We start from the raw sequence: 23,578 nt of genomic DNA, 5'->3' as shown, positions 1-23,578 counted from the left end.
AGGTCGATGACATTGGTTGCTCTGTCCTTATGCACCAACACTGTAACCCCATTGTAGCAGGAAACCAAAATTTAAGGCACAATTTGTCTTTAGTGAAGCCATATTGGCTGTCACTGATAACCTCGTAATATTCCATGTGCCTGAGCATAGTTTCCAGGAGCATCTGCTCCATGGTGTTGCCAGGCACAGAGGAGAGATTGACTGGCCTGTAGTTCCCTGTGTTGGATTTGCGTGGCAAGGTTTTGGTAGCGGGGGGGCTACAGGGGTGGCTTCTGTGAGAAGCTGCAAGAAGCTTCCCCTGTGTCTGATAGAGCCAATGCCAGCCGGCTCCAAGACAGACCTGCCGCTGGCCAAGGCCAAGCCAATCAGCGCCTCTGTGATAACATATTTAAGAAGGAAAAAAAATAGTTAGAGCTTTTGCAGCCAGAGAGAGGAGTGAGAAGATGTAAGAAACTCTGCAGACACCAAGGTCAGTGCAGAAGGAGGGGGAGGAGGTGCTCCAGGCGCTGGAGCAGAGATCCCCCTGCAGCCCGTGGTGAAGACCATGGTGAAGCAGGCTGTCCCCTGCAGCCCATGGAGGAAGGATGAGGGGGTGTAGCGATTCCACCTGCAGCCCGCGGAGGACCCCATGCCGGAGCAGGTGGAGGCACCCGAAGGAGGCTGTGACCCCGTGGGAAGCCCGCGCTGGAGCAAGCTCCTGGCAGGACCTGTGGACCCATGGAGAGAGGAGCCCACAGCGGAGCAGGTTTGCTGACAGAACTTGTGACCCTGTGGAGGACCCACGCTGGAGCAGTCTGCTCCTGAAGGTCTGCACCCCGTGGGACACCCACGCTGGAGCAGTTCGTGAAGGACGGTAGCCCGTGGGAGACATTCACATTGGAGCAGTTCATGAAGGACTGTCTCCTGTGAGAGGGACTCCATGCTGGAGCAGGGGAAACGATGAGAGGAGTCCTCCCCCTGAGGAGGAAGAAGCGGTAGAAAACAACGTGTGATGAACTGACCGTAACCCCCACTCCCCGTCCCCCTGTGCCGCTGAGGGTGGAGGAGGTTGAAGCCGGGAGTGAAGTTGAGCCCAGGAAGATGGGAGGGGTGGGGGGAGGTGTTTTAAGATTTGGTTTTATTTCTCATTCCTCTACTCTGTTTTGCTTGGTAATAAATTAGATGAATTCCCTCTCTAAGTTCGGTCTGTTTTGCTCATGACGATAATTAGTGAATGATCTCTCCCTGTCCTTATCTCGACCCATAAGCTTTTCGTTGTACTTTTTCTCCCCTCTCTAATGAAGGAGGGGAGTGATGGAATGGCTCTGGTGGGCACCTGGCCCTCAGCCAGGGTCAACCCACCACATTACCCAGGTCTTCCTTTTCTTCCTGTCTAAAAAACAAGGCTTGTGTTTCCCCTCTTCCAGTCAGTGGGAACTTCACTGGACTGCCACACCTTTTCCAATATGATGGAGAGTGGCTTAGCAACTTCATCTGTAGAAGTCTTGAGGAAAGCACTTAACACAGTCAGGGATAAGTAGGATGGGCAGGAGAGTGGAACTCAGCTGAAGGCGCTTCATGCAGTTGTCTCAACATATGCACTGGTGCCATTAAAGATCCTCTATACCCAAGCCTTTAGCACAAGGCTGTCGGTTTGGTCAAGCACCAACGAGACCTGCATGTCATTTTGAAGTGGCAGCTGGAAGGCCATGCAGGATACCTTTGAGCATCTGAAGTGGCAGCAAGCGCCTACAGGTAGGTGTTTGTATGCTAATGGAATTTAGGTGCTAGCTGGCATGGGGAAATCCAAGCCTGCTTCTCTTCAGGCCCATGACAGGGGGGTTGGAACTAGATGATCTTTGAGGTCCCTTCCAGCCCAAACCATTCTATGAGTCCATGATTCTATGCTAGCATCTTCAGCTATACAGCAAGTCTGAACGAGAGGGGATTCATTCAGCTGCCCAAACACAGCTGTCATGTAATCATTTCATATCTGAGATTATGCTGGACATCTTCATGGGACTGTCAGCTATGCCTCAAGTCCTGCAGGAGACATGCAGACTTCCGTGCTGGAAGCTGGAGACCAGATGGGGTACCACAGGACATCTAAAAATGATGGAAGAAGCATCAAGTCCTTGAATATCTCCCCTGATTTAGATCTATGCACGTAACTTCTGAATGTGTTAAACTACTTGAGATAATCTTAGTTTTTCAGTCTCTTGCAAGACAGTGTCCTTTTGACCTTCTTCCTTGTAAAAATGAGAGGTGGCGTAACCACGTTCGGAACGTTTTCATTGTTTCAGTCACTTTCCTCCAGGAAAGAATTTTCTCTGTAACATTTTTTTCAGGGCAGATCTCACCTCCTGGTTCCTAAGAGTGTAGATCAAGGGGTTCAGAGCTGGGGTGACCGCACTGTACACGAGAGACACTGGCACATCCCTTTTAGGGGAGCTTCCTGAGGAGGGTGGTGTGTAATTGAAGAGCACTGGTATGTACAAGAGAGCCACAACGGTGAGGTGGGAAGCACAGGTGGAGAAGGGCTTCCATCTTCCTTCCTGGGACCGGACTTTCTGGAAGACGAAGGAGATGATGTAGAGGTAGGAGAGCACTATGAGAGTGAAGGGGCCGAGAGCAATAGACGTGGTGACAACGTTGAGGAGGGTCATGTTGAGGCTGGTACTACTGCACGCCAAATTCAACAGTGGCTTGATGTCACAGAAGAAGTGACGAATGTGGTTGTGGCCACAGAAACTCTGTTGAGAGGTCATGACTGAGTGCATCGTGGCATGTACAAAGCCAGTGGACCAGCTGGCCACAGCCAGCAGCAGACAAGTCCGTGGGCTCATGACAAGGGCGTAGCGCAAAGGGTTTGCAAATGGCCACGTAGCGGTCGTAGGCCATGGTGGCCAGGAGCACAGCCTCAGTACTGCCCAGGAAGTGGAAGAAGTGGAGCTGCGCCAAGCACCCACCAAAGGAGATGGGCTGATGCCCAAAGAGAAAGCCAGTCAACATCTTGGGAACAGTGACTGTAGAGTAGAAAATGTCCAGGCAGGAGAGGTTCCCCAGGAAGAAGTACATTGGTGGGTGGAGCCGCGGCTCAGATATCACCCTGGCCACAATGGCACCATTTCCCAGAAGACAGGTCAAGTAGAGCAAGAGAAAGGAGGTGAAGAAAAAGTGCTGCAGCCCCTGGACCTCAGTGATGCCCCAAAGGATGAACTCACGGACTTCTGTCTGGTTACACATTGCTAGAACAGTAAGAAGCAAAGGGAAAATGTCAAGGTTCCACAGCTGTGAGGAGTAACAGCATTACAAACCTCATTGTTTCTGTGCTATTTTCATCCAAACAAATGCAGAAACAAGCAAAACATCACACATGTAATCAAACATAAAAGCTGCATAGAAACTCAAGTAATTAACATGGCGAAAAGAACTTTAGTGTAGTGTACTCCTACTTTCTGTCTAGAACAAAGAAACCAGAAAAGTATGACAGAGGGGAAAACATTAAAACCAAACCAGCCACTTTCATATTTCAGTTCTGCTCATCTGTAACTTCCTGCTACAGCCTTTGATCTCATCAATAAAGCTTCTAACTCATCATGTGAATCACTCCTGATGCTTTCTTTCTACTATTGTGCCTACGTTTCACTAGGCGAATTCCAAGTTCCACATTTCTAATCACTACCATCTCTGCCAGGGAGTTCTTTGATCTTAAAATTGCACGATTTCCATTTTTTAAGAGCAGCCACCAGAAGGTGCTCCGAGGTACCATACAGTCATCTGCCCGTCTTTTGTATGTTGCTGAGAATAAAGGAGGAGGATGCGTTGGATGTGATCTGCTATTGGACTGCATACTTTGCCTCAACAATGTCTTTTTGTTGAGCAGCAGCAGCAGAGCGGGACAAAAGCCAGCAGCTCACCTCCCACAGCACCATGACGGAGCAAGACGGAATTTGCAGGAGCCGAGGTAGCTGGTGCAAGTTCCAGACAAACGGGCTCATCACACTGGAAGCTGACCGTACTCCCCCACGTAGACGATATGGTCCAGCTCTGCTGGTATTGCTAGTCCTTCTAGAATGCAAATGACTATGCACTTGCTTTCACTTTTTTTCTGTTTCAGATAAGTTTGTTTATCACTGTGGGTATGTCCCAACCATAGACAAGAAAGAACAAACTCCTGTGATTATTTTACTAGGGCAGGTAGGCACAGGTACTTCTGGCTTACAATACAGACTTCAAATTCCACAAGACGAGTACTTTTCGCTGTACATTCAATGCAGTCATGATTAATGTTAATAACACAACTAATGAAAAAGGATCACTTCCAAAATATTTCCTGTAAAGAGTTTAAAACACACATAGATAGATTTCATAGTCTTTCTTGTCCATCCCGTTCTACTACATACTTTTTTTGGAAAGAGGTGATTTTTGAAAGTCATTAGGATATATCTCCAGCCCAGTCACTCTCTTTCTCATATTTCTTTAGCTTATTAATTCAGCATGGCAAAAGTAAATCAACAGGAAACTGCTAATCTGATTGCATAACAAAAGAACATGAGCACATAGCCTACAGGTAATTTGCGCACATAGGCGTCCACTCTAAACAACTGGTCTTATTTCTCTGAAAATACTTTTAGGCTGAGCTTTGAACAAGCTCTATTGGAAGCATTAGAACTGAGAGTATTATAGATTTGTCCACGTTTGAGTCAGTCACCTGCATTTGAAGAGGTGTAGATGCAATCCTCTGTGAAATACAAATGCCTCCATTCCTACACGTTATTTGCCACCGTTAGGGACCAAAGCCCTCCTCACTGAATCCATCTGCAGAAAGACATCACTCCATAAAGGTGTGTCCCACAACCTCCTCTGATTCTGCCTGGTTTTCTTAGTCAACCACAGGTGATCTAATCCCTTTCCCCTATGCCTTCGAAACATTTGTTCTTCTCTTTCTATCACTTCCCTTCTGTTTCACAGATCCTGACTAATATTTTCTACAATTAGCTGATTAACACCTCCTCTCAAGACAAAACAGTTGTCCCAATCTTCTTTTTTTTATTTTATTTTAAGACTCTTGCTTAAACACAACTGCAAAGAAAAGACTTTGAATGTTGAAGCTTGCCTGTTTTTCCAACTATAAAAATGCTACAGTATTGCAGAAAAACGATAATGCTGCAGAAGCCTCACCTCACTGCCAATCAGTGTTTTTCTCCTTGTAGTAAGGCCCTCTGATAGTGAGATGGGAAGCAAAGCCATTTATTTTGTGGAGTTAAAAGAATGAGGATTTCTGTTCTCCGTTCTTCTTCCGTATCTACTCAACATTCTTCTAACTGAGAGATTAATGCTGCAGCCATGATGACAACGACTACTGCAAGTTCTCAGGGGCTTGTTGTTATTCAGGTGGGATGCAAGGAGGAAAGCTTTGCAAACTGGACCAGAAATCTCTGATGACCTAGTTAGAGGGCCAAAAAAAAAGTCTTTTTATCGGGTCCAGAACATGCAAAATATCAACAACGTGATGGGGGAAGTAAATTTCCTTTTGCTTTGATCAGTCTCCTGAGGTGAGATTTGTGAATCAATGGTGAGTTGCAGAGCAACAAAGTGTTCCTAAACATAATGCATAGACAAGTCGCCTGCAAAACAGAAGACAAAACACTGAAGCAGCCACAGAGACTAGCTCACAAGAACAGAACAAACCCTACAAATGCCCCATCCCCAAAGGAAGAACTAATAAATCAAACACAAAGATCTCCCTGTCAGTGCAGAGAGTTTCGGGCTATTTCTACTGGCAATGGAGGCATGAGTCGTGCAACCTCAGCTGAACTGGAGCAGGTTTGGGCAAATGTTTCCTAAATCTCTTTCAAATAGTAGAATTTGTGAAACCAAGGATGAGTTCCATCCATTCTGATGTGCTAGGATTTCTGATTTTTTTATTTTTGTTGGCGTTCCGCATATAGGAAGAATTTCTGGCCTCTGTGTTGTCAAAAATATCCCCAATTTGCATCTTAGTAAGCTTCATTTCCAGTGCTGTGGAAAAATTTCCACAACTGTTTACAGAAGCAGACACGGTCAATTCTAGTTCAAGTAGTTCTGATGTTGGTGTGGAAATCCCACAGGACCTTCTGAATCACAAGACGCCTCTCTCCAGGAAAGGTGGCTTTAAACTTTTCCTCAATAAAGCTCCTCGCAGCTCAGCTCCAGAGTGATCCTGGTTTGAAGACCCAGGATGTTCAGCATAGTTTTGTAGGCACACAGAATAATGTTGGTTGGAAGAAACCTCTGCAGTCTCCGGTCCTTTCCCTGCTCAAATCAGGCCAACTGGATAGGCTGTTGCCTAGTGAAGTCTTCAACACTTGAAGGATATTTAGGCGAAACTCGCTGAGCAGCCTGTTCCAAGCCTGACTCCCCGCAAGGTGAATACATATTCCCTTGTATCTAATGCAAATTTCCCAGGTTTCCACTTGCGCCCATCACCTTGCATCTTATCACTGTGCCCCTCCAAGAAATATTTGCCCCCATTTTCTCTAAGAGAATCCACCCCCACAGGAAGTAGTTGCAGACAGCGGTACGATCTCCTTCCCCTAGCAAGGGACCAGGATGAACAAACCCGGTCTCCCAGCCCCTCCTTGTCATCCAGGTGTGTCAGACCACTAACCACCCTGGTGTCCCTGTGTTCCTCCCTGGACTTGCTCCACTAGGTAAACCCTTTCCAGTACTGGGCCGCCCAACCTTGGGCACATTCTTCCAGAAGTGATCTCAGAAGTGCCAAAGAGAGGGGAAGGATCGCTGCCCTCCACCAGCTGCCATGTGCTCTTGCCCATGCAGCCCAAGATGCATTTGGGACTTCCTTGCGGCAAGGGCACACCTTTGACTTCTTGTTCAGCCTGGCAGTCCTGACCATTGACATTATTAGCTGCTTGACCAGTGCCTGTCTTCCAAATTTAGATCTCAGGAGTCTCTAGGAGACATACTGAAGGACTTGCTCAAATTAAGGTACACAACGTCCACTGCCCTCCCATGCCTGTCCAGACAGTTCTCTCATCACAGAAGTCAGTCGGATTGATCAGGCCTGCTTTGCCCTTGTTGTAGTCATGCTGGCTGTTCCCACCACCTTCTTGTCCTTCACATACCTCAGATCGGCTACCAGAAGGATTAATTCCATCACCTTCCCAGGTACTGAGGTGACGCTGTGGTTCCTCAGCTCCTCCTTCTTGCCCTTCTTGAAGAGGGGTGTGCTGTTTGCCTTCTTGCAGGCATCAGGACCTCCTGTGGTCACCATGGGCCTTTCAAAGGCAGAAGAGGGAGAACTTGCAGTGGCATCAAGCAGTTCCTTCAACGCCACCCTGGCTGCTTCCCATCCAGTCTCATGAACTTCTCAATGGACAACTGACCTAAGTGTTCTCTACTGTGTCTTCTGATCCTGCTCACGCTGCTTCACTCCACATCCTCTGCTGTCCCGGTTTCAGATGAGAGACACTTACTTTTCTTCATGGTACCTAGTGTGAGGCTAGGGTTTGGATTTGTGCGGAAAACACACTGTTGGTAACACAGAGATGTTTTTGTTACTGCTGAGCAGCGCTCGCACAGAGTCAAGGCCTTTTCTTGGCTGGGGGGGGCACGAGGAGTTGGGAGGGGACACAGCCGGGACAGGCTGACCCCAACTGACCAAAGGGATAGTCCATACCATGTGATGTCATGCTCAGCATAGAAGGGGCTTGGGGGAAGGGGAAGGGAAGGGGAGGGATGTTTGGAGTCACAGGCGTTTTTTTCTTGCCAAGTCACCGTCACGCGTGACGGAGCCCTGCTGGCCTGGGGATGGCTGAACACCTGCCTGCCCATGGGAAGTGAGGACTGAATTCCATGTCTTGCTTTGCTTGCGTGTGCAGCTTTTGCTTTGCTTATTAAACCGTCTTTATCTCAACCCACGAGTTTCCTCACTTTCTCACTTTAGATTCTCTCCCCCATCCTGCTGCAGGGGAGTGAGCGAGTGGCTGAGCTGCTGGCTGGGGTTATACCACGATATCTGCGAATAGGCTTAAGGAACCGGGGACCCCGAAGGTAGACCTTATCAGTGAAGCGTAAGGAAAAGAGGCAATGCATACCCCAGACTTTTCAGTGTCCTGTGTCATGCGGTCTGCTACCCATTGACCAGTGGGCTTAGATTTTGCTTAGCCTTCCTTTTGCGGTCAATCTAGAAACTCTTCTTCTTGCCTCTCCAATACAGTCTAGTTCCATCTCCAGCTGAGCGTTGGCTTTCCTAACTCCATCCCTGCGTGGTCTATATTCCTTTGTGTTTGCCTGTCCCTGTTTCCACCTTCTCTGCACTTCCTTTCTTGTTTACATCAGGGGACTCAGGAATCACCCAAGGGCTCCTGGTATCCTTTCTGATGCAAAACAGACACCCACCCAACATGTGGGTGCAATACAGGCATTTGGCTGCCCTACGTACCACTCTAACAGTACGACAGTTTTGGTTCTTCTCCTTCTATGACCCCTCTCACTGCAGTAGCTGACACCACAGCCTGCAGGGCATCCACACCCCAGTCAGACTCCAGTAGCTGGCACCAATTTTCACTCACAGACTCACAGGTCCCACCAGTAGCTGAGAAAAGATTTCATAAGAAGATAGATGATGGGCGTCGTGGTTTTAACCCCAGCTGGCAGCTGAGCACCACGCAGCCGCTCGTTCACCGATCACGTCCTCCCATCGGGATGGGGGGAGAGATTGGAAGAGTTAAAGTGAGAAAACTCGTGGGTTGAGATAAAGACAGTTTAATAGGTAAAGCAAAAGCCGCGGTGCACAAGCAAAGCAAAGCAAGGAATTCATTCACCACTTCCCCTGGGCAGGCAGGTGTTCAGCCATCTCCAGGAAAGCAGGGCTCCGTCACGCGTAATGGTTACTTGGGAAGGACAAACGCCATTGCTCCGACGCCGCCGCCCCCCCCTCTGTCTTCCCCCAAGCTCCTTATAAACTGAGCATGACGTCATATAGTATGGAATATCCCTTTGGTCAGTTTGGGTCACCTGTCCTGTCTGTGTCTCCTCCCAACTTCTTGTCCACCCCCAGCCATCCCGCTGGCAGGGCAGTGCAAGAAGCAGAAAAGGCCTTGGCCCCATGTAAACACTGCTCAACAATAGTCCATAGAACAAAAACATCTCTATATTATCAATGCTGTCTCCAGCACAAATCCAAAACATATCCCCACACTAGCTACTATGAAGAAAATCAATCCTCTCAAGCTGAAACAGGACAATGGGCCAGCCTGCAGAGATGAGGGACAAGGCTCAGCCAGACAAGTGCACTGAATGACCCTCTTTTACAAGTGACCAGTCCATTTTTGTCACTAATCTGTAACCAGATTCGGAACCTTTTCTGTCTACCCTCCCTTTATTCCTCCCGGTTTCCCCTTCAATGGGACATTGATTGACCTTCTTTGGTTCTCCTCACTGTGTCCCTTATCCTTTGTTGGTCAGATTTTTGTCACTCTAAGTTCTTGTTCAATGCTTCCTCCCTTTCTTAGCATCCCTTGCTGCACTGAAAAAGGTCCTTGACCAGATACCCACCCCTAGCGGGGCAGGCACTGTCCTTCCACATATGCTTACACAGGCGTTGGAGTTTCTCCCCATATAGGCTATGCCTACACTGCCTGTGCTAGCTTTGTTTGATGGCCCATGACTACTCTGTGTGTTCAGGGGAGAAAGTCGCACTGTCCAAATGAGAACCAAAGTGTCAGGGGGTGTGGGATGTGGTGACTTCAACCGTCACCCCAGCACACCACCACAGAAACAGGAGCTTTGCCAGTGTATGTTTCAACCAACAACGTGTTTGTAGAAGCACAAGGGATTGACTTAACGCAGAAGTACAAGTGGAAAACTCTTTGTATGATGGAGTGGGGGTGCATTGCAAAATGCCAAATGACTGAGTTTATTCCAGCTGAGTGGGGGGGGGTGAGGAACGGGGGGTTGGAGGCAGTTCATAACAGTTTTGCCTCTGCTGCTCCTTCCTCCTCAGCGCGTTTCCCCTGCTCCGGCGTGGGTCCTCTCTGGGGGCTGCAGTCCACCACAAAAAAAACCTTCTTGAGCGTGGGCTTTGCATGAGCTGCAGTTCCCCACTACCAAAAACCCTGCCACGTACACCCAGTACACCAGGAACTGTATAATTGTCCTTTTGGATTTGTAGTAGAGTGCCTTTCTTACTTCTGGTCTAAGAGACAGTGATGCAAATTAGGTATTCATCACACAAATTGGGAGAGAAAAATGCTACTTGGATAGAAGCCAGACCAGAACTGGGGTAGAAGTTAGATCAAAATAACCAGAGAGAAAAGAAAAGCACAAGTCACATTTCCCTTTAATGAACACCCCATCAGGCAACCTAGAAAAAGACTTGGATGGACTAGTATTGGGTTCAATGAGTTAAGAACAGCCCCCTCCCACAGCTTGCTTTCAGCCTACATGAGCAGGGAATTAATTAACACAAAGCTACTGCAGCTAACTGGCAATGTTTCAGTTTACCCTATGTGTTTTGAATTGAGGAAGTTACTAGCTAGTTGGGAAAGACATCTTTGTTCTGAGAGGGAAAAACGTCAGATCAAGTCTGGACTAGAACCCAGTCTCTCCCATCAGTAGGAAGGACACTATCAGGAGACACAGCTCCTCCCCTCCAATCACAAGGTACTAACTTGTTTCTTAAATTGTTCTAGAGGAGGGTTGGGGGTTTTTATTTTTTGTTGTTGAGGGTTTTTTTGGGGGTGGGAAGTTTCAGGCATTGCTTTTGCTTTGATGGAGGAGGATAAGAAATTTATAATACACCTTTGTAATATTCCTACACCGAGTCAGCTTTACTTATTTGTTTGCCAGGCCAGAGCTACAACAACTATAAATTATTCTAATATGCTGAGTAAAAAAGGTCAGATATTTTGTGGATTTAACAGCAAAGAATTGCTAAAATAGCACAGGTCTTATTAAAGGCATTTCACTTCATTCCTAAAGACTGGGGGGTGTGTGTGTGTGTGTGTGTGTTTGTTGGTTGGTTGGTTGGTTGGTTGGTTGGTTGGTTGGTTTTTACTGGGAAAACACTTATATTCTGTGCAGCTTACAAGGCATCCATCATCTGGATAGAGAAATTATGGCCATCTGCTTCCTAAGTAACCACTTGTCAATGCATCTCCTCAGGCTTTGCTTGACTTCCTGCTTCTTCAAGCTGTATATGATGGGGTTAAGCATGGGGGTGACAACTGTGTAAGACAGGCAAACCATTTTCTTCATGTTGGATGAGAGGCTGGACTTGGGTCGCAGGTGAATGATGCCAGTTGTGCTGTAGAAAAGAGTCACTACCACCAGGTGAGCTGCACAGGTGGAAAAGGCTTGCCTCTGGCCCACAGCTGAGGGTATCTGAAGAACAGCATGGATAATGTGAAGGTAAGGAAGTAGTACATAGGCACATGTAGGACAGGGTCAATGGTTGTGATCACAACAATTAGAGAGTTCCCTAGCAAGATGGCCAGGAACATGACAGAAATCAGTGTGAAAAATAGGAGCTGCATCTTGCCTTGGAAGGCAAACCCCAGAAGAAAGAAGTGAGTAGTGACGGTGTGCTTTCCTGGCTTCATTTCCTCAACAGGTCCCATCCTAAAAGACAAAAACACCACACTACAAAAGCATTAGCAGCTCGGGACAGACACGTGCTCTCAGGAATAGCTACAGTTGCAAGTAAAATGGGGTTTAAAATGTGAGGTGAAACTTGGACTGGATATGACAGTGATCCCAGTGTAAAAAATCTCAGCTGGGGAACCTGACCAAGGTCATCTTTAACAGTCAGAGCATGGGACTAGCCTTCTCTACAGTAGTTGAACAGAAGATAGGCATCCAAATTTCAAATAACCCTCCTATGTCGATTTTATAAAAAAGAAATGGATACTTCCAAAGGGTGGGTCTTACCTGACCCTAAGAGTGACATCTATGATGAGACAGAATAATTTCACTTTGGATGGGCTGGATGGGCAGGTACCTTCAGCATCTAAGTGCCTATAGACATCTACATGAGAGCTACTCATCCTAGAATCACTTCATATTGAATGACGAGAAATACAGCACGAGACAGAAGCACAACTTCCTTCCTCCTACGATGGATGTCCAAGAATGCCATGATTGGCGGTACCATTAATAATGAAGTGAGTATACAATGATCAAATTTTTGGATAGCTGGAATTTACTGAAATTCATGTAATTATCAGTGCTCTAAGCTCGGTGATACGGAGATCCTGTGGCTTTCCACCTCCTGGTTTGACTCCAGTAGAAGTGATCTGCCTACCTTGTTTTCATTGTTAACCCTGCAAAAGTGTAATCCAAACCTAAACAAGTGTAAATTAACAAAAGTGTTCCTGCACTTTGTTTCATCAAAGTCCATATTCTGAGTTTTCCTTTGAGATAAGCTCTGGAGAGTAAAAAGAAGCTCAGCATACAAACAGCTGGCCCCGTAAAAGCATCTAAACCTTGCTGCCATATTCTGGGAATTTGTCATCTCATCAGATCTGCTAACAGAATTCTTTGTTGGCTGACTTTTGGAAGGCACATAAAGAGAATAATAGAATCATACTTTTTTTCTGTATTTGCACCATTGACTTGAGATAATGTGGCTCACAAGATATGGAGTTTAGTTTTTACTCTAAGAGAACTAAGGATTAACATACTCTTTGGGAGTCATGTGCATAAGATGAGGATATGTGTGTGTGTGAGAGAGAGAGAGAGAGAGAGACAAAATCCAAACTAATAATGAGAAATGAATTGCTTAGACTCCCAGGAAGATATCTGTATGTCCAGTGGGATTTTGGCTTCCATCTGCAGATGAAGAAAGATTCTCAACACGTACACAGCAGTCAAACTGTATCTCTAATAAAGATAAAACAGCTTAAGATTTTGGTGTCTTTGGGTTTTCAGGATTTCTGAAAAAAAAAGTGCCTTTTTCTTTTCCTCAGCAATGATGAAAGAGAAAATGAGGAGATGAGAAACTCTAGACAATGTGATTCATTCGTTCAACATATTTATCAGCAAAACAGGCAGCTACCATTGCCGAAGTTTTCTACAGACAATAGAAATAAGCAAGTATACTCTCAGTATAATTAATGCTTCTCCACCATAGATGTCTAAAATAAGACGAATCGCTGATGCCAGGGAGGTTCCTATTTCTCTTGGATGAGTGAGTGAGTAATTCAGATGTCAAAATCTGCATTGCCGGTGCCTAAAGGTAGGTGGGATAGGTTCCTCTTGCATATCCCAAAAGCAGCTCCAGGCTGCAATTCGACAAATAAACCACGGAAACACACTAATGTTTTGGTTTTGCCTTAGGAACCAACTCAGAATGAGGCAAAGAAATTGAAATATTACCTTATCTAACTAAAAACTGGTAGAGTTTTCTCTCTTCAGCAGGGGCAATAATTCCAAAGGCAGAGAGGAAGAAAAATTATGAATAGAGAGAAAATAGAAAAACAGAAATCCCTCTGCTTTCCCCTGTAAGAGGCAGCATCTCCTCTCGGATTCCAAAGGCTCCTATAGCGAATGGGTGGAGGTATTTGAATTTTCATGTGCTCCCAGTAGGATCAGGTCTCCAGACAGCAACTTTGTGGTGTGGGGAAATCATATGTTAAATGATCTTCTCTTATCCACGGTCTACATAAATATGCAGTGTGTTTTAGGACATACTAGCAGTCTAAGTATAGTATAAGCAAAGTTTCCTTCCACATCTTCAGAGTTGTACAAGTTACTGGTACAACTGTGAATGATAATAATAGGATATTCTCTTATTCTTTTTCTTATCTAGTCCATTAGCATTAGGGGGAAAAAAATGGAATAGGGCATATGTGGGTTTCCCAGTAGCTGAAGAGACTTTCAGGGGATCGTAAAAAATTCTTGAATAAGAATGGTGTTATGAATACAGAGCACTGCAATAAGATACCAATTTATTGCGTAGCCCTAAATATGGCAAGTGATAGTACGATAACAGCTATTTTGTTACTGCTTTTGCCCACTTTATCCTCAAAATGAAAGATTCTTATCTTTGGGTAGGTGCCTGCTGGTCATCTGAAGCACTCTCCATGAAGGTGCAGTAACTCAGCATAAGACGCAGGTGAAAAATCAGGTGATGTGAACTCAGGACAAGTCAAACAAGTGGAACAAGAAGGACATTGTTGTACCAGAGCATCACATCTGGGAAACGTCAGAGAGGAGCCATTAATATTCTCTTGTTGCGAAAGGTTTCAGACTTGAGCCCCGACTCCTTGACTGTACACCGTGTATGGCAGGATCTTATCCTGCTTCTGGTCTGCCATGAGTTGCGTGGCTTTCTCATTTGTGTGAATTCTCTCGTTCTCTCATCCGTGTGAATGCAAATGTCTTTAGCCACTTGTGGTGGCTGCCCGGCTCCTGACCAGCCGCTCTCTCATTCCCCCTCCTCAGTAGGACAGGACATGGGAGAAAATATGATGAAAAAAGCTTGTGGGTCAGGGAGATGACTTACCAATTACCATTATGGGCAAAACGGACTGCCCTGGGGGAAAATTAATTTAATTTATTACCGATTAAAATAGATTGGATGGTGAGAAAGCCAGACAAAATTAAAACACCTTCCCTCCCACCCTTCACTTTCTTCCCAGGCTCAACTTCATTCACAAATCTTCTACCTCCTCCCTCTCTGAGCCCTGGAGCATTGGAGTCAGTTCACAACAGTTTGCTTCTGGTGCTCCTTCCTCTTCATGCGTTTGCCCTGCTCCAGCGTGGGTCCTCTCTGGGGGATGCAGTCCTTCACGATAAACCTTCTCAAGTGTGGGCTTTCCCCATGCCACAGTTCTTGTGGGGAACAGTCCACTTTGGGGACGTAGGTCAGGCAGAGGACTCCCTGATGGGTCAGGGTCTGCTGCCATGCCACTGGACATAGATGTGTTCAGCTCGTCCAGCCCTCACTTGTGACACTGCTGGGCCTGGCAAGGCTTGCTTCCACCCTAATAAATACAGAAGCTATGTTACTTTAAGAATAAGTACAACCCTAAAATGTTTTTTTCCCTGCCCTCGGTTTGCATTTCTTTAAGTATAACTGGTTGTTATATGTTTTGCTTGTCAAAAAAAACCCAAAACACCAAACCCCAAAAACTCTCCAGTTTCCTTTCATATTGAGATTTTGGTTTCTTTTGCAACACCTGTGAACAGTTGCACCATCATCGTCCCCTGAGCCTCAAGGGTTCCTCGCCTCTGCTTGCCTCTTCAGAGCATTCCTCCAGCATGTGGTGCGTGTGCATGCATGCGTGTGTGTGGGTGGGAGTTGTTTGATCACAGATTTATTCCCTAAAGCACCTGGCTGGCAGTTTGCATGACAAAAGTTAAGGAGATAGTTAAGAATTATTATTTTTCAAATATTCATCCTCTGCCTGAGCATGCAGAGATGCAGTTATGATACCCCCTGGCCAGGGGTATCAAAGACAGCAAGAAGGGCTTCTGTAAATACATAGGTGAAAATGGCAGATTAGGAAAAATGTGCGCCCATTGCTGAATGAGTTGGAGGACCTGGTGACACTAGACATGGAAAAGGCTGATGTACTGAATGCTGCCTTAGCCTTGCTCTTTACTGGCAAGACTGAGCATCAGGAATCTCAGGCTCTAGAGATCAGGGGGGGAGTCTGGAGCAAGGATGGTGTATCTTTGGTGAAAGAAGATCAGGTCAGGGAATACCAGACATACACAAGGCTATGAATCCTGATGGGATGCTCCCATGAGTGCTGAGGGATCTGTCTGACGTCATTGTGAGGCCACTCTCAATAATCTTTGAATGATAGTGGTGACTGGGAGAGATGCCTGAGGACTGAAGGAAAGCAAATGTCACTCCTATCTTTGAAAAGGGCAAGAAGGAGGACCCAGACAATTACGTGCTGGTCAGCCTCACTTTGGTCCCTGGGATGGTGATGGAGCAACTAACCCTGTGAACCATTACCAAGTACATGAAGAACATGAATGTGATCATGAGGAGTAGTTCAGCATAGCTTCACCAAGGGGAAATCATCCTTCACCAACCTAATAAACTTCTGTGATGAAAGGACTGGTTTGGTAAATGAAGGAAGAGCAGTTATATATGTCCTTCTTTGCCCTCGCTGCAAGAAAGGTGAATGGTGACCTGGGCTGCGTTAGGAGAGGTGTTGCCAGCAGGTTGAGGGATATGATCCTTCCCCTCAACTGAGCACTGGTGAGGCTGCATCTGGAGACCAGTGTCTGGTTCTGGGCTCCTCAGTACAAGAGAGACATGGACATACTGGAGAGAGTCCAGCAAACAGCCACCAAGATGGTGAAGGGACTGGAGCACCTCACATATGAGGAAGGGCTGGGAGAGCTGTGACTGTTCAGCCTGGAGAAGAGAAGGCTTAGGGGGAATCTTATCAATGTGTATCAATACCTGATGGGGGAGTAAAGAAGATGGATCCAGGCTCTTTCCAATGGTGCCCAGTACCAGGACCAGAGGCTATGGGCACAAAGTGAGACACAAGACGTTCTCTCTGTACATCAGGAAATGCTTTTTTACTGTGAGGATGATGAGCACTGGCACAGGTTGCCCAGGGAAGTGTCCTTAGAGTTATTTAAAACCCATGTGGACACAGTCCTGGGCAACTGGCTCCAGGTGACCCTGCTTGAGCAGGGGAGTGTTGGACCAGATAACCTCCAGAGGTCCCTTCCAACGTCAACCATTCTGTGATTTTGTGATTCTGTAATATTGTCTACCTTGATTTCAGAATGGCTTTTGATGCTGTCTTCCATAGGATCATCACAGAGAAGCTGATGAAGTATGGGCTGGAGATGTATTGTATGGGCAGACAGTGAGGTGGATTGAAAACTAGCTGAATGGTCAGGCGCAGAGGGTGGTGATCCATGGCACAAAGTCTAGTTGGAGGTCAGTAACTAGCGGTGTACCAAAGGCACCAGTACCAAGTGCAATCCTGTTCAACATCTTAATTATTTGTTTGATGGGGGCTCGGTAAATTTGCTAACAGAAAACTGGGAGGAGTGGCTGATACACCAGAGAGTCATGGGTCTATCTACTCTCTGGCTCTCATATCCTTGGTCTATCTGTAGCTGTCCCTTAGGCTCTTGGTCCCTTCAGTTGCTGTCTCCCTGATGATCCTCAGCCTCTCACTAGCCCACTTATAAGTCATCTGTCTTCCCTCTCTTCATTTTCTCATGCTTTTCCTCCCTGATCCACCTTGATCATTCCCTTTACTCCACCCGAGGCCCTTTCCCTATACAACCCTGCACAAACCCCAAATTTTCTTGTTCATTCTCCAAATTTCTCCCCATGTGCACACACCCCTAATAAGTTTTATACCCCTTTATGCAATAGTTCTCTTTAGTTTGTATCACATTTGGGAGATAGTTTCACATGTGGAATCACCTTTGATGGTCTTTGGGTGGCTGAGTCAGATGAATCAGGTTGGTTGTATTCCCCATCTTGTCATTGTTCCTCTCATCACTGTCTAAGTGAGTAACTGTTAGCCAGACATCCTAATACAAAACATCAGACTGACCCAGAAATACGTGGAGGACTGAAGCTGAGGAGCCACTTTTATTACCAGCACAGTAAGTGCATTCCCAGTCAGTGTCATTTGATAAATTTAAAAAAAAACACCAGAAATGGTGACATCTGGAAGTTGGGATCACTAGAAAGTCCCAATAGAAGAAGCTCAGTCACTACATTTTGATTTTGCATTAACATTTTGTCAGCAGCCAGGAGACGGAAAAAGGAAAAAAAAAAACAAATAGTAAATTTGTGAAATCCAAAGATAAAGCTTTAGGAAAACTGGGTGGTGTACCACAGTCATATACCAGGCAAGGAACTTCCTGTAGGATGAGGAGTGTAGAGATGCCACTGTACAAGTCACTGGTCAGAAGTCGCTGGGATGGCTCTGTGTAGTGTGTGGTCGTGCACGCTCGAGAAAGCGTAGGCCCACCATAGGACTGCTGATTAAATAGTGATCTCAGTCTAGCAAATCTCTGCACTCAGTCCTCTTGTCTATCAGCCTGATGTGAAGGACATTTTAAAATGTTCAGTTTCATCTCCCCTAACGTGACAAATGTTAGAATGGTCTCCCCAGCTCCACATATACTTGATATAGTCATTTACAAAATTTTTACTTATCATTCCTAGATAATGCAAAAGGGGCAAATAGAATCACTGGTAGATTGAAAAATAACACATGAGTGTAACACAAGGAGGACCTATGATACATCAGCTCCCACATGTTGCTCCTTCTCTGTGAATGACGACTGTGTGGCCGTTTATGCTGCTGAAGGTCTATGAATAATATCTTAACTCAGCCCAGGCAGTTTGTTCCTCTTCTTTGTTCCAGTCGTGCATCAGGCTACCCTTACTGACACCAATGTACTTGCTCATGATTTATGTCTTTTTATTTATTATTTTTATAGAACTGTTTGTGATTGCCCCTGAACAGATATTGTCAGATTTCCAGAGAAAGATACTTCTAACTGTCTATGTGCAGATGATTAGGGTTTTTTTTTTTTTTGACTGGTGAATAAAAAAGCTCCAGTAAAGAGTAGTGGGAAGTCCTGATCCAGCTAGAACAGATTTAAACAACCAGTACAATAGAAACAAAATAGTGGAGAAAGGATATTTGCTAAAATCAAAACATTTTTTTGACTCAGCATTAATGCTTTAATTTAATTTTTATATTTTTAGCATTATTACAATATTTTCTGTGCATTTTTTTCCCTTTAAGGAAAGTAATTTTCAAAATAATAAAACATGACCTTTCAAGAAGCAGAGGTAGGTTCATTTTGAAAATGAATCGTAGAATCACAGAGTATCTCCAGTTGGAAGGGAGCAATAAGGATCATCAAGTCCAACTCCCTGCTCCTCCAGGACTATCTAAAACTAAGCCATATGACTAAAAGCATAGTCCAGATGCTCCTTGAACTCTGACAGGCTTGGTGCTGTGACCACTTCCCTGCGGAGCCTGTTCCAGTGACTGACCACCCTCTCAGTGAAGAACCTATTCCCAGTGTCCAATCTGAACTTCCCCTGATGCAGCTTCATTCCATTTCCTTGTGTCCTATAGCTGGTCACCAGAGAGAGGAGATCAGCTCCTCTGCCTCTACTGCCCCCCTTGAGGAAGGTGTAGACTGCTATGAGGTCATCCTTCAGCCTTCTCTTCTCCAGGCTGAACAAACCAAGTGACCTCAGCTGCTCCTGGTAAGTCTTGCCCTTGAGGCCTTTCGTCATATTGGTTGCCCTCCTCTGGACACACTCTAACAGTTTGATGTCCTTTTATTGAAGCATCCCAACCTGCACACAGCACTTGAGGTGGGGCCACATCAGTGCAGTGTAGGGTAGCACAATCATCTCCCTTGACCAGCTAGCGATGCTCTGCTCGATGCACCCCATGACATGGTTGGCCCCTTTGGCTGCCAGGGCACATTGTTGACTCCTATTCAACTTGCCATCAACCCAACCCCCAGACCTCTTTCCATGGGGCTGCTCTTCAGTCTCTCTTTCCCCAGTTTGCAGGTAGAACCAGGATTACCTCATCCCAGGTGGAGAATCCTGAACTTGCTCTTGTTAAATTTCATGCGGTTGGTGCTTGCCCAGCTCTCTAGTCTACCCAGATCTCTCTGTAGGCCTCTGTACCCTCAAGGGAGTCCACAGGTCCTCCTAGTTTAGTATCAATGAATGATCTAAATATTTATCTGGGGAAAAAAGCTAGGATAAAATACTTAGTTTTTCTAACATCATTTAGGGAGAAGGAGACAAATAGTTGCCTAATTTGCTCACATTTTGCTAATTTATTTATGGTAATATATTTATCTCCCTCTTTACAACTCCATACTTTCTTGGTGATTTTGCTACTCATAAAATAAAAAATAGCTCAGCCCCTCCTCCAAGAAGGAGGCATTCAGACAGAAATAAATAATGCAAACTATCTAATTTATTATTAAACAACCACATCACATCTGACTTTGAAAATCTAGAATGCAGAAATCCAATTCTTACCTGGTAAGGATTAATTTGTAACTAGTGGAGAGAAATAGATATTTTCTTGGCATTTATCTCATGGATGAGATAAATCATTCCTTTGGAATTCCTGTTTCTCTCTGTAATGACTACAAATGATCAACAATTAATTAAAATATAAATGGCTACTTGTTAAGCATTTTAATCTGAACACATGAATACCTCCAAAGGTGGAATGATTTTATTAGCTCAGTAAGAAACAGATAACAATAGTTAAAGGGTAACCATGCCAAAAATTAAAACTCACTTGTTGGTTGCTGGTCACTTGACAAGGCTGTTGTCCCTTCCTACAGGCTCCAAACAGCATCAGCTTCTTAGGTTAGCTGTGAAGGGCCAGCGAGTTACTGAAACTTCAGACAAGAAAATTGCCTGAGAGAAAAGCAATGGGGTGGACTCCTTGCAACACTTGCTCTGCTGATCCTCTTTAAAGAGGTGAAGTCCCTCCCCTTGACCAACTGTTCAGGCTATCCTAGGTAGTTCCTGGCCTTGGGGTATAGAGTTTGAAGCTGTTGCTGCTGAGATTATTCTCTTTTTAATATAGCAACACATTTTCACTACTGTAATTCACAAAGTAATGAAAAAGTTTCAGCTTTATATTGCAGCACAGGTAAGGTCTGAGGTTAAGCTATTCGCTTTAGCTGGTTTTGTAAGAAGGCTTCGTCTGCAGAAGGCTTCATCTGCAGCTGAAAAAGAGATGTGCTTTCATGGGCAATTTCATCTAAAGCATCTCAGACATTCATTCATATTAGGCTGAAGTGTGCCACTTCAGACAGGTATGAAAGAGATTGGTGCCTATTGTTGAAGGGAATTTAGCTATGGTGTTACATTAGTCCTAAATATGTCATCCTAAAGGTAGGAATATAAACCTGACTCTGCCTTTAGAGTCACTGGAGAGAATACACATCCAGGCTGTACTAAGGGTTTTGCCTCTGAGACAAGAAAGAGGTCACTACAGCATTTAGATCTTAGGAAGGTAGGTCAGGATGATAGACAACTCCACCACAGAGAGTAGAGTTTTGCAAACAATGATGTGTTTTGCCTTTAGTTTCTTTATGGATATACGGCAGAAGGACATATCCCAAATTAACTCATGTGGGAGGATATATTTACTCATTAAATATCAATGGTCAGGCTTAAAAAGATTAAAAAGAAGATTAAAAGGAAAGAGGCACTCTACTACAAATCCAAAAGGACAATTATACAGTTCCTGGTGTACTGGGTGTACGTGGCAGGGTTTTGGTAGTGGGGAACTGCAGCTCATGCAAAGCCCACGCTCAAGAAGGTTTTTTTGTGGTGGACTGCAGCCCCCAGAGAGGACCCACGCCGGAGCAGGGGAAATGCGTGAGGAGGAAGGAGCAGCAGAGGCAAACTGTTATGAACTGCCTCCAACCCCCCGTTCCTCACCCCCCCCACTCAGCCTGGAATAAACTCAGTCATTTGGCATTTTGCAATGCACCCACTCCATCATACAAAGAGTTTTCCACTTGTACTTCTGCGTTAAGTCAATCCCTTGTGCTTCTACAAACACGTTGTTGGTTGAAACATACACTGGCAAAGCTCCTGTTTCTGTGGTGGTGTGCTGGGGTGACGGTTGAAGTCACCACATCCCACACCCCCTGACACTTTGGTTCTCATTTGGACAGTGCGACTTTCTCCCCCGAACACACAGAGTAGTCATGGGCCATCAAACAAAGCTAGCACAGGCAGTGTAGGCATAGCCTATATGGGGAGAAACTCCAACGCCTTTGTAAGGATATGTGGAAGGACAGTGCCTCCCCCGCTAGGACCTTTGTCAGTGCGACAAGGGATGCTACGAAAGGGAGGAAGCAATGAACAAGAACGTACAGGGACAAAAATCTGACCAACAAAGGATAAGGGACACAGTGAGGAGAACCAAAGAAGGTCAATCAATGTCCCATTGAAGGGGAAACCGGGAGGAATAAAGGGAGGGTAGACAGAAAAGGTTCCGAATCTGGTTACAGATTAGTGACAAAAATGGACTGGTCACATGTAAAAGAGGTTCATTCAGTGCACTTGTCTGGCTGAGCCCTGTGCCTCATCTCTGCAAGCTGGCTCATTGTCCTGGTTTCAGCTGAGAGGATTGATTTTCTTCATAGTAGCTAGTGTGGGGATATGTTTTGGATTTGTGCTGGAGACAGCATTGATAATATAGAGATGTTTTTGTTCTATGGACTTATTGTTGAGCAGTGTTTACATGGGGCCAAGGCCTTTTCTGCTTCTTGCACTGCCCTGCCAGCGGGATGGCTGGGGGTGGACAAGAAGTTGGGAGGAGACACAGACAGGACAGGTGACCCAAACTGACCAAAGGGATATTCCATACTATATGACGTCATGCTCAGTTTATAAGGAGCTTGGGGGAAGACAGAGGGGGGGGGCGGCGGCGTTCGGAGCAATGGCGTTTGTCTTCCCAAGTAACCATTACGCGTGACGGAGCCCTGCTTTCCTGGAGATGGCTGAACACCTGCCTGCCCAGGGGAAGTGGTGAATGAATTCCTTGCTTTGCTTTGCTTGTGCACGCGGCTTTTGCTTTACCTATTAAACTGTCTTTATCTCAACCCACGAGTTTTCTCACTTTAACTCTTCCAATTCTCTCCCCCATCCCGATGGGGAGGGAGTGAACGAGCGGCTGCGTGGTGCTCAGCTGCCAGCTGGGGTAAAACCACGACACCCATCATCTATCTTCTTATGAAATCTTTTCTCAGCTACTGGTGGGACCTGTGAGTCTGTGAGTGAAAATTGGTGCCAGCTACTGGAGTCTGACTGGGGTGTGGATGCCCTGCAGCCTGTGGTGTCAGCTACTGCAGCGAGAGGGGTCATAGAAGGACAAGAACCAAAACTGTCGTACTGTTAGAGTGGTATGTAGGGCAGCCAAATGCCTGTATTACACCCACATGTTTTGCTTCAGAAAGGATACCAGGAGCCCTTGGGTGATTCCTGAGTCCCCTGATGTAAACAAGAAAGGAAGTGCAGAGAAGGTGGAAACAGGGACAGGCAAACACAAAGGAATATAGACCACGCAGGGATGGAGTTAGGAAAGCCAAGGCTGAGCTGGAATTGGAACTAGCAAGGTATTGGAGAGGCAAGAAGAAGAGTTTCTACACGTACATTGACCGCAAAAGGAAGGCTAAGCAAAATCTAAGCCCACTGGTCAATGGGTAGCAGACCGCATGACACAGGACACTGAGCATTCTGGGGTATGCATTGCCTTTTTGTGACTTTCACTTCGCTGACGAGATCTACCTTCGGGGTCCCCGGTTCCTTAAGCCTATTCGCAGATATCGTGGTATAACCCCAGCCAGCAGCTCAGCCACTCGCTCACTCCCCTGCAGCAGGATGGGGGAGAGAATCTGAAGAGAGAAAGTGAGGAAACTCGTGGGTTGAGATAAAGACGGTTTAATAAGCAAAGCAAAAGCTGCACACGCAAGCAAAGCAAGACATGGAATTCATTCCTCACTTCCCATGGGCAGGCAGGTGTTCAGCCATCCCCAGGACAGCAGGGCTCCGTCACGTATAATGGTGACTTGG

At 45.8% G+C, this 23,578-nt stretch overlaps 2 protein-coding genes across 2 annotated transcripts in view; both read right to left on the bottom strand.

The window, feature by feature from the left end:
* Positions 1-2,282: 2,282 nt before the first annotated feature.
* LOC104629973 (olfactory receptor 12D1) lies at positions 2,283-3,225 on the bottom strand. Its single transcript, XM_010311788.2, is given in 2 exon segments — positions 2,283-2,846; positions 2,848-3,225. Coding segments are annotated over 2 exon segments (942 nt in total).
* Positions 3,226-11,082: 7,857 nt separating this feature from the next.
* LOC142603549 (olfactory receptor 10C1-like) overlaps positions 11,083-23,578 on the bottom strand; it is a 178,324-nt gene continuing 165,828 nt past the window's right edge. The window contains 1 exon segment of the mRNA XM_075764865.1: positions 11,083-11,388. Coding sequence (XP_075620980.1) covers positions 11,083-11,388 — 306 coding nt within the window.

Source organism: Balearica regulorum, chromosome 12 (genome assembly GCF_011004875.1).
Source record: "Balearica regulorum gibbericeps isolate bBalReg1 chromosome 12, bBalReg1.pri, whole genome shotgun sequence".
In the NCBI taxonomy this organism is placed as follows: Eukaryota; Metazoa; Chordata; class Aves; order Gruiformes; family Gruidae; genus Balearica; species Balearica regulorum.
The sequence above is the reverse complement of the archived record's forward strand: the minus strand, read 5'-3'. Positions and strand labels throughout refer to the sequence as shown.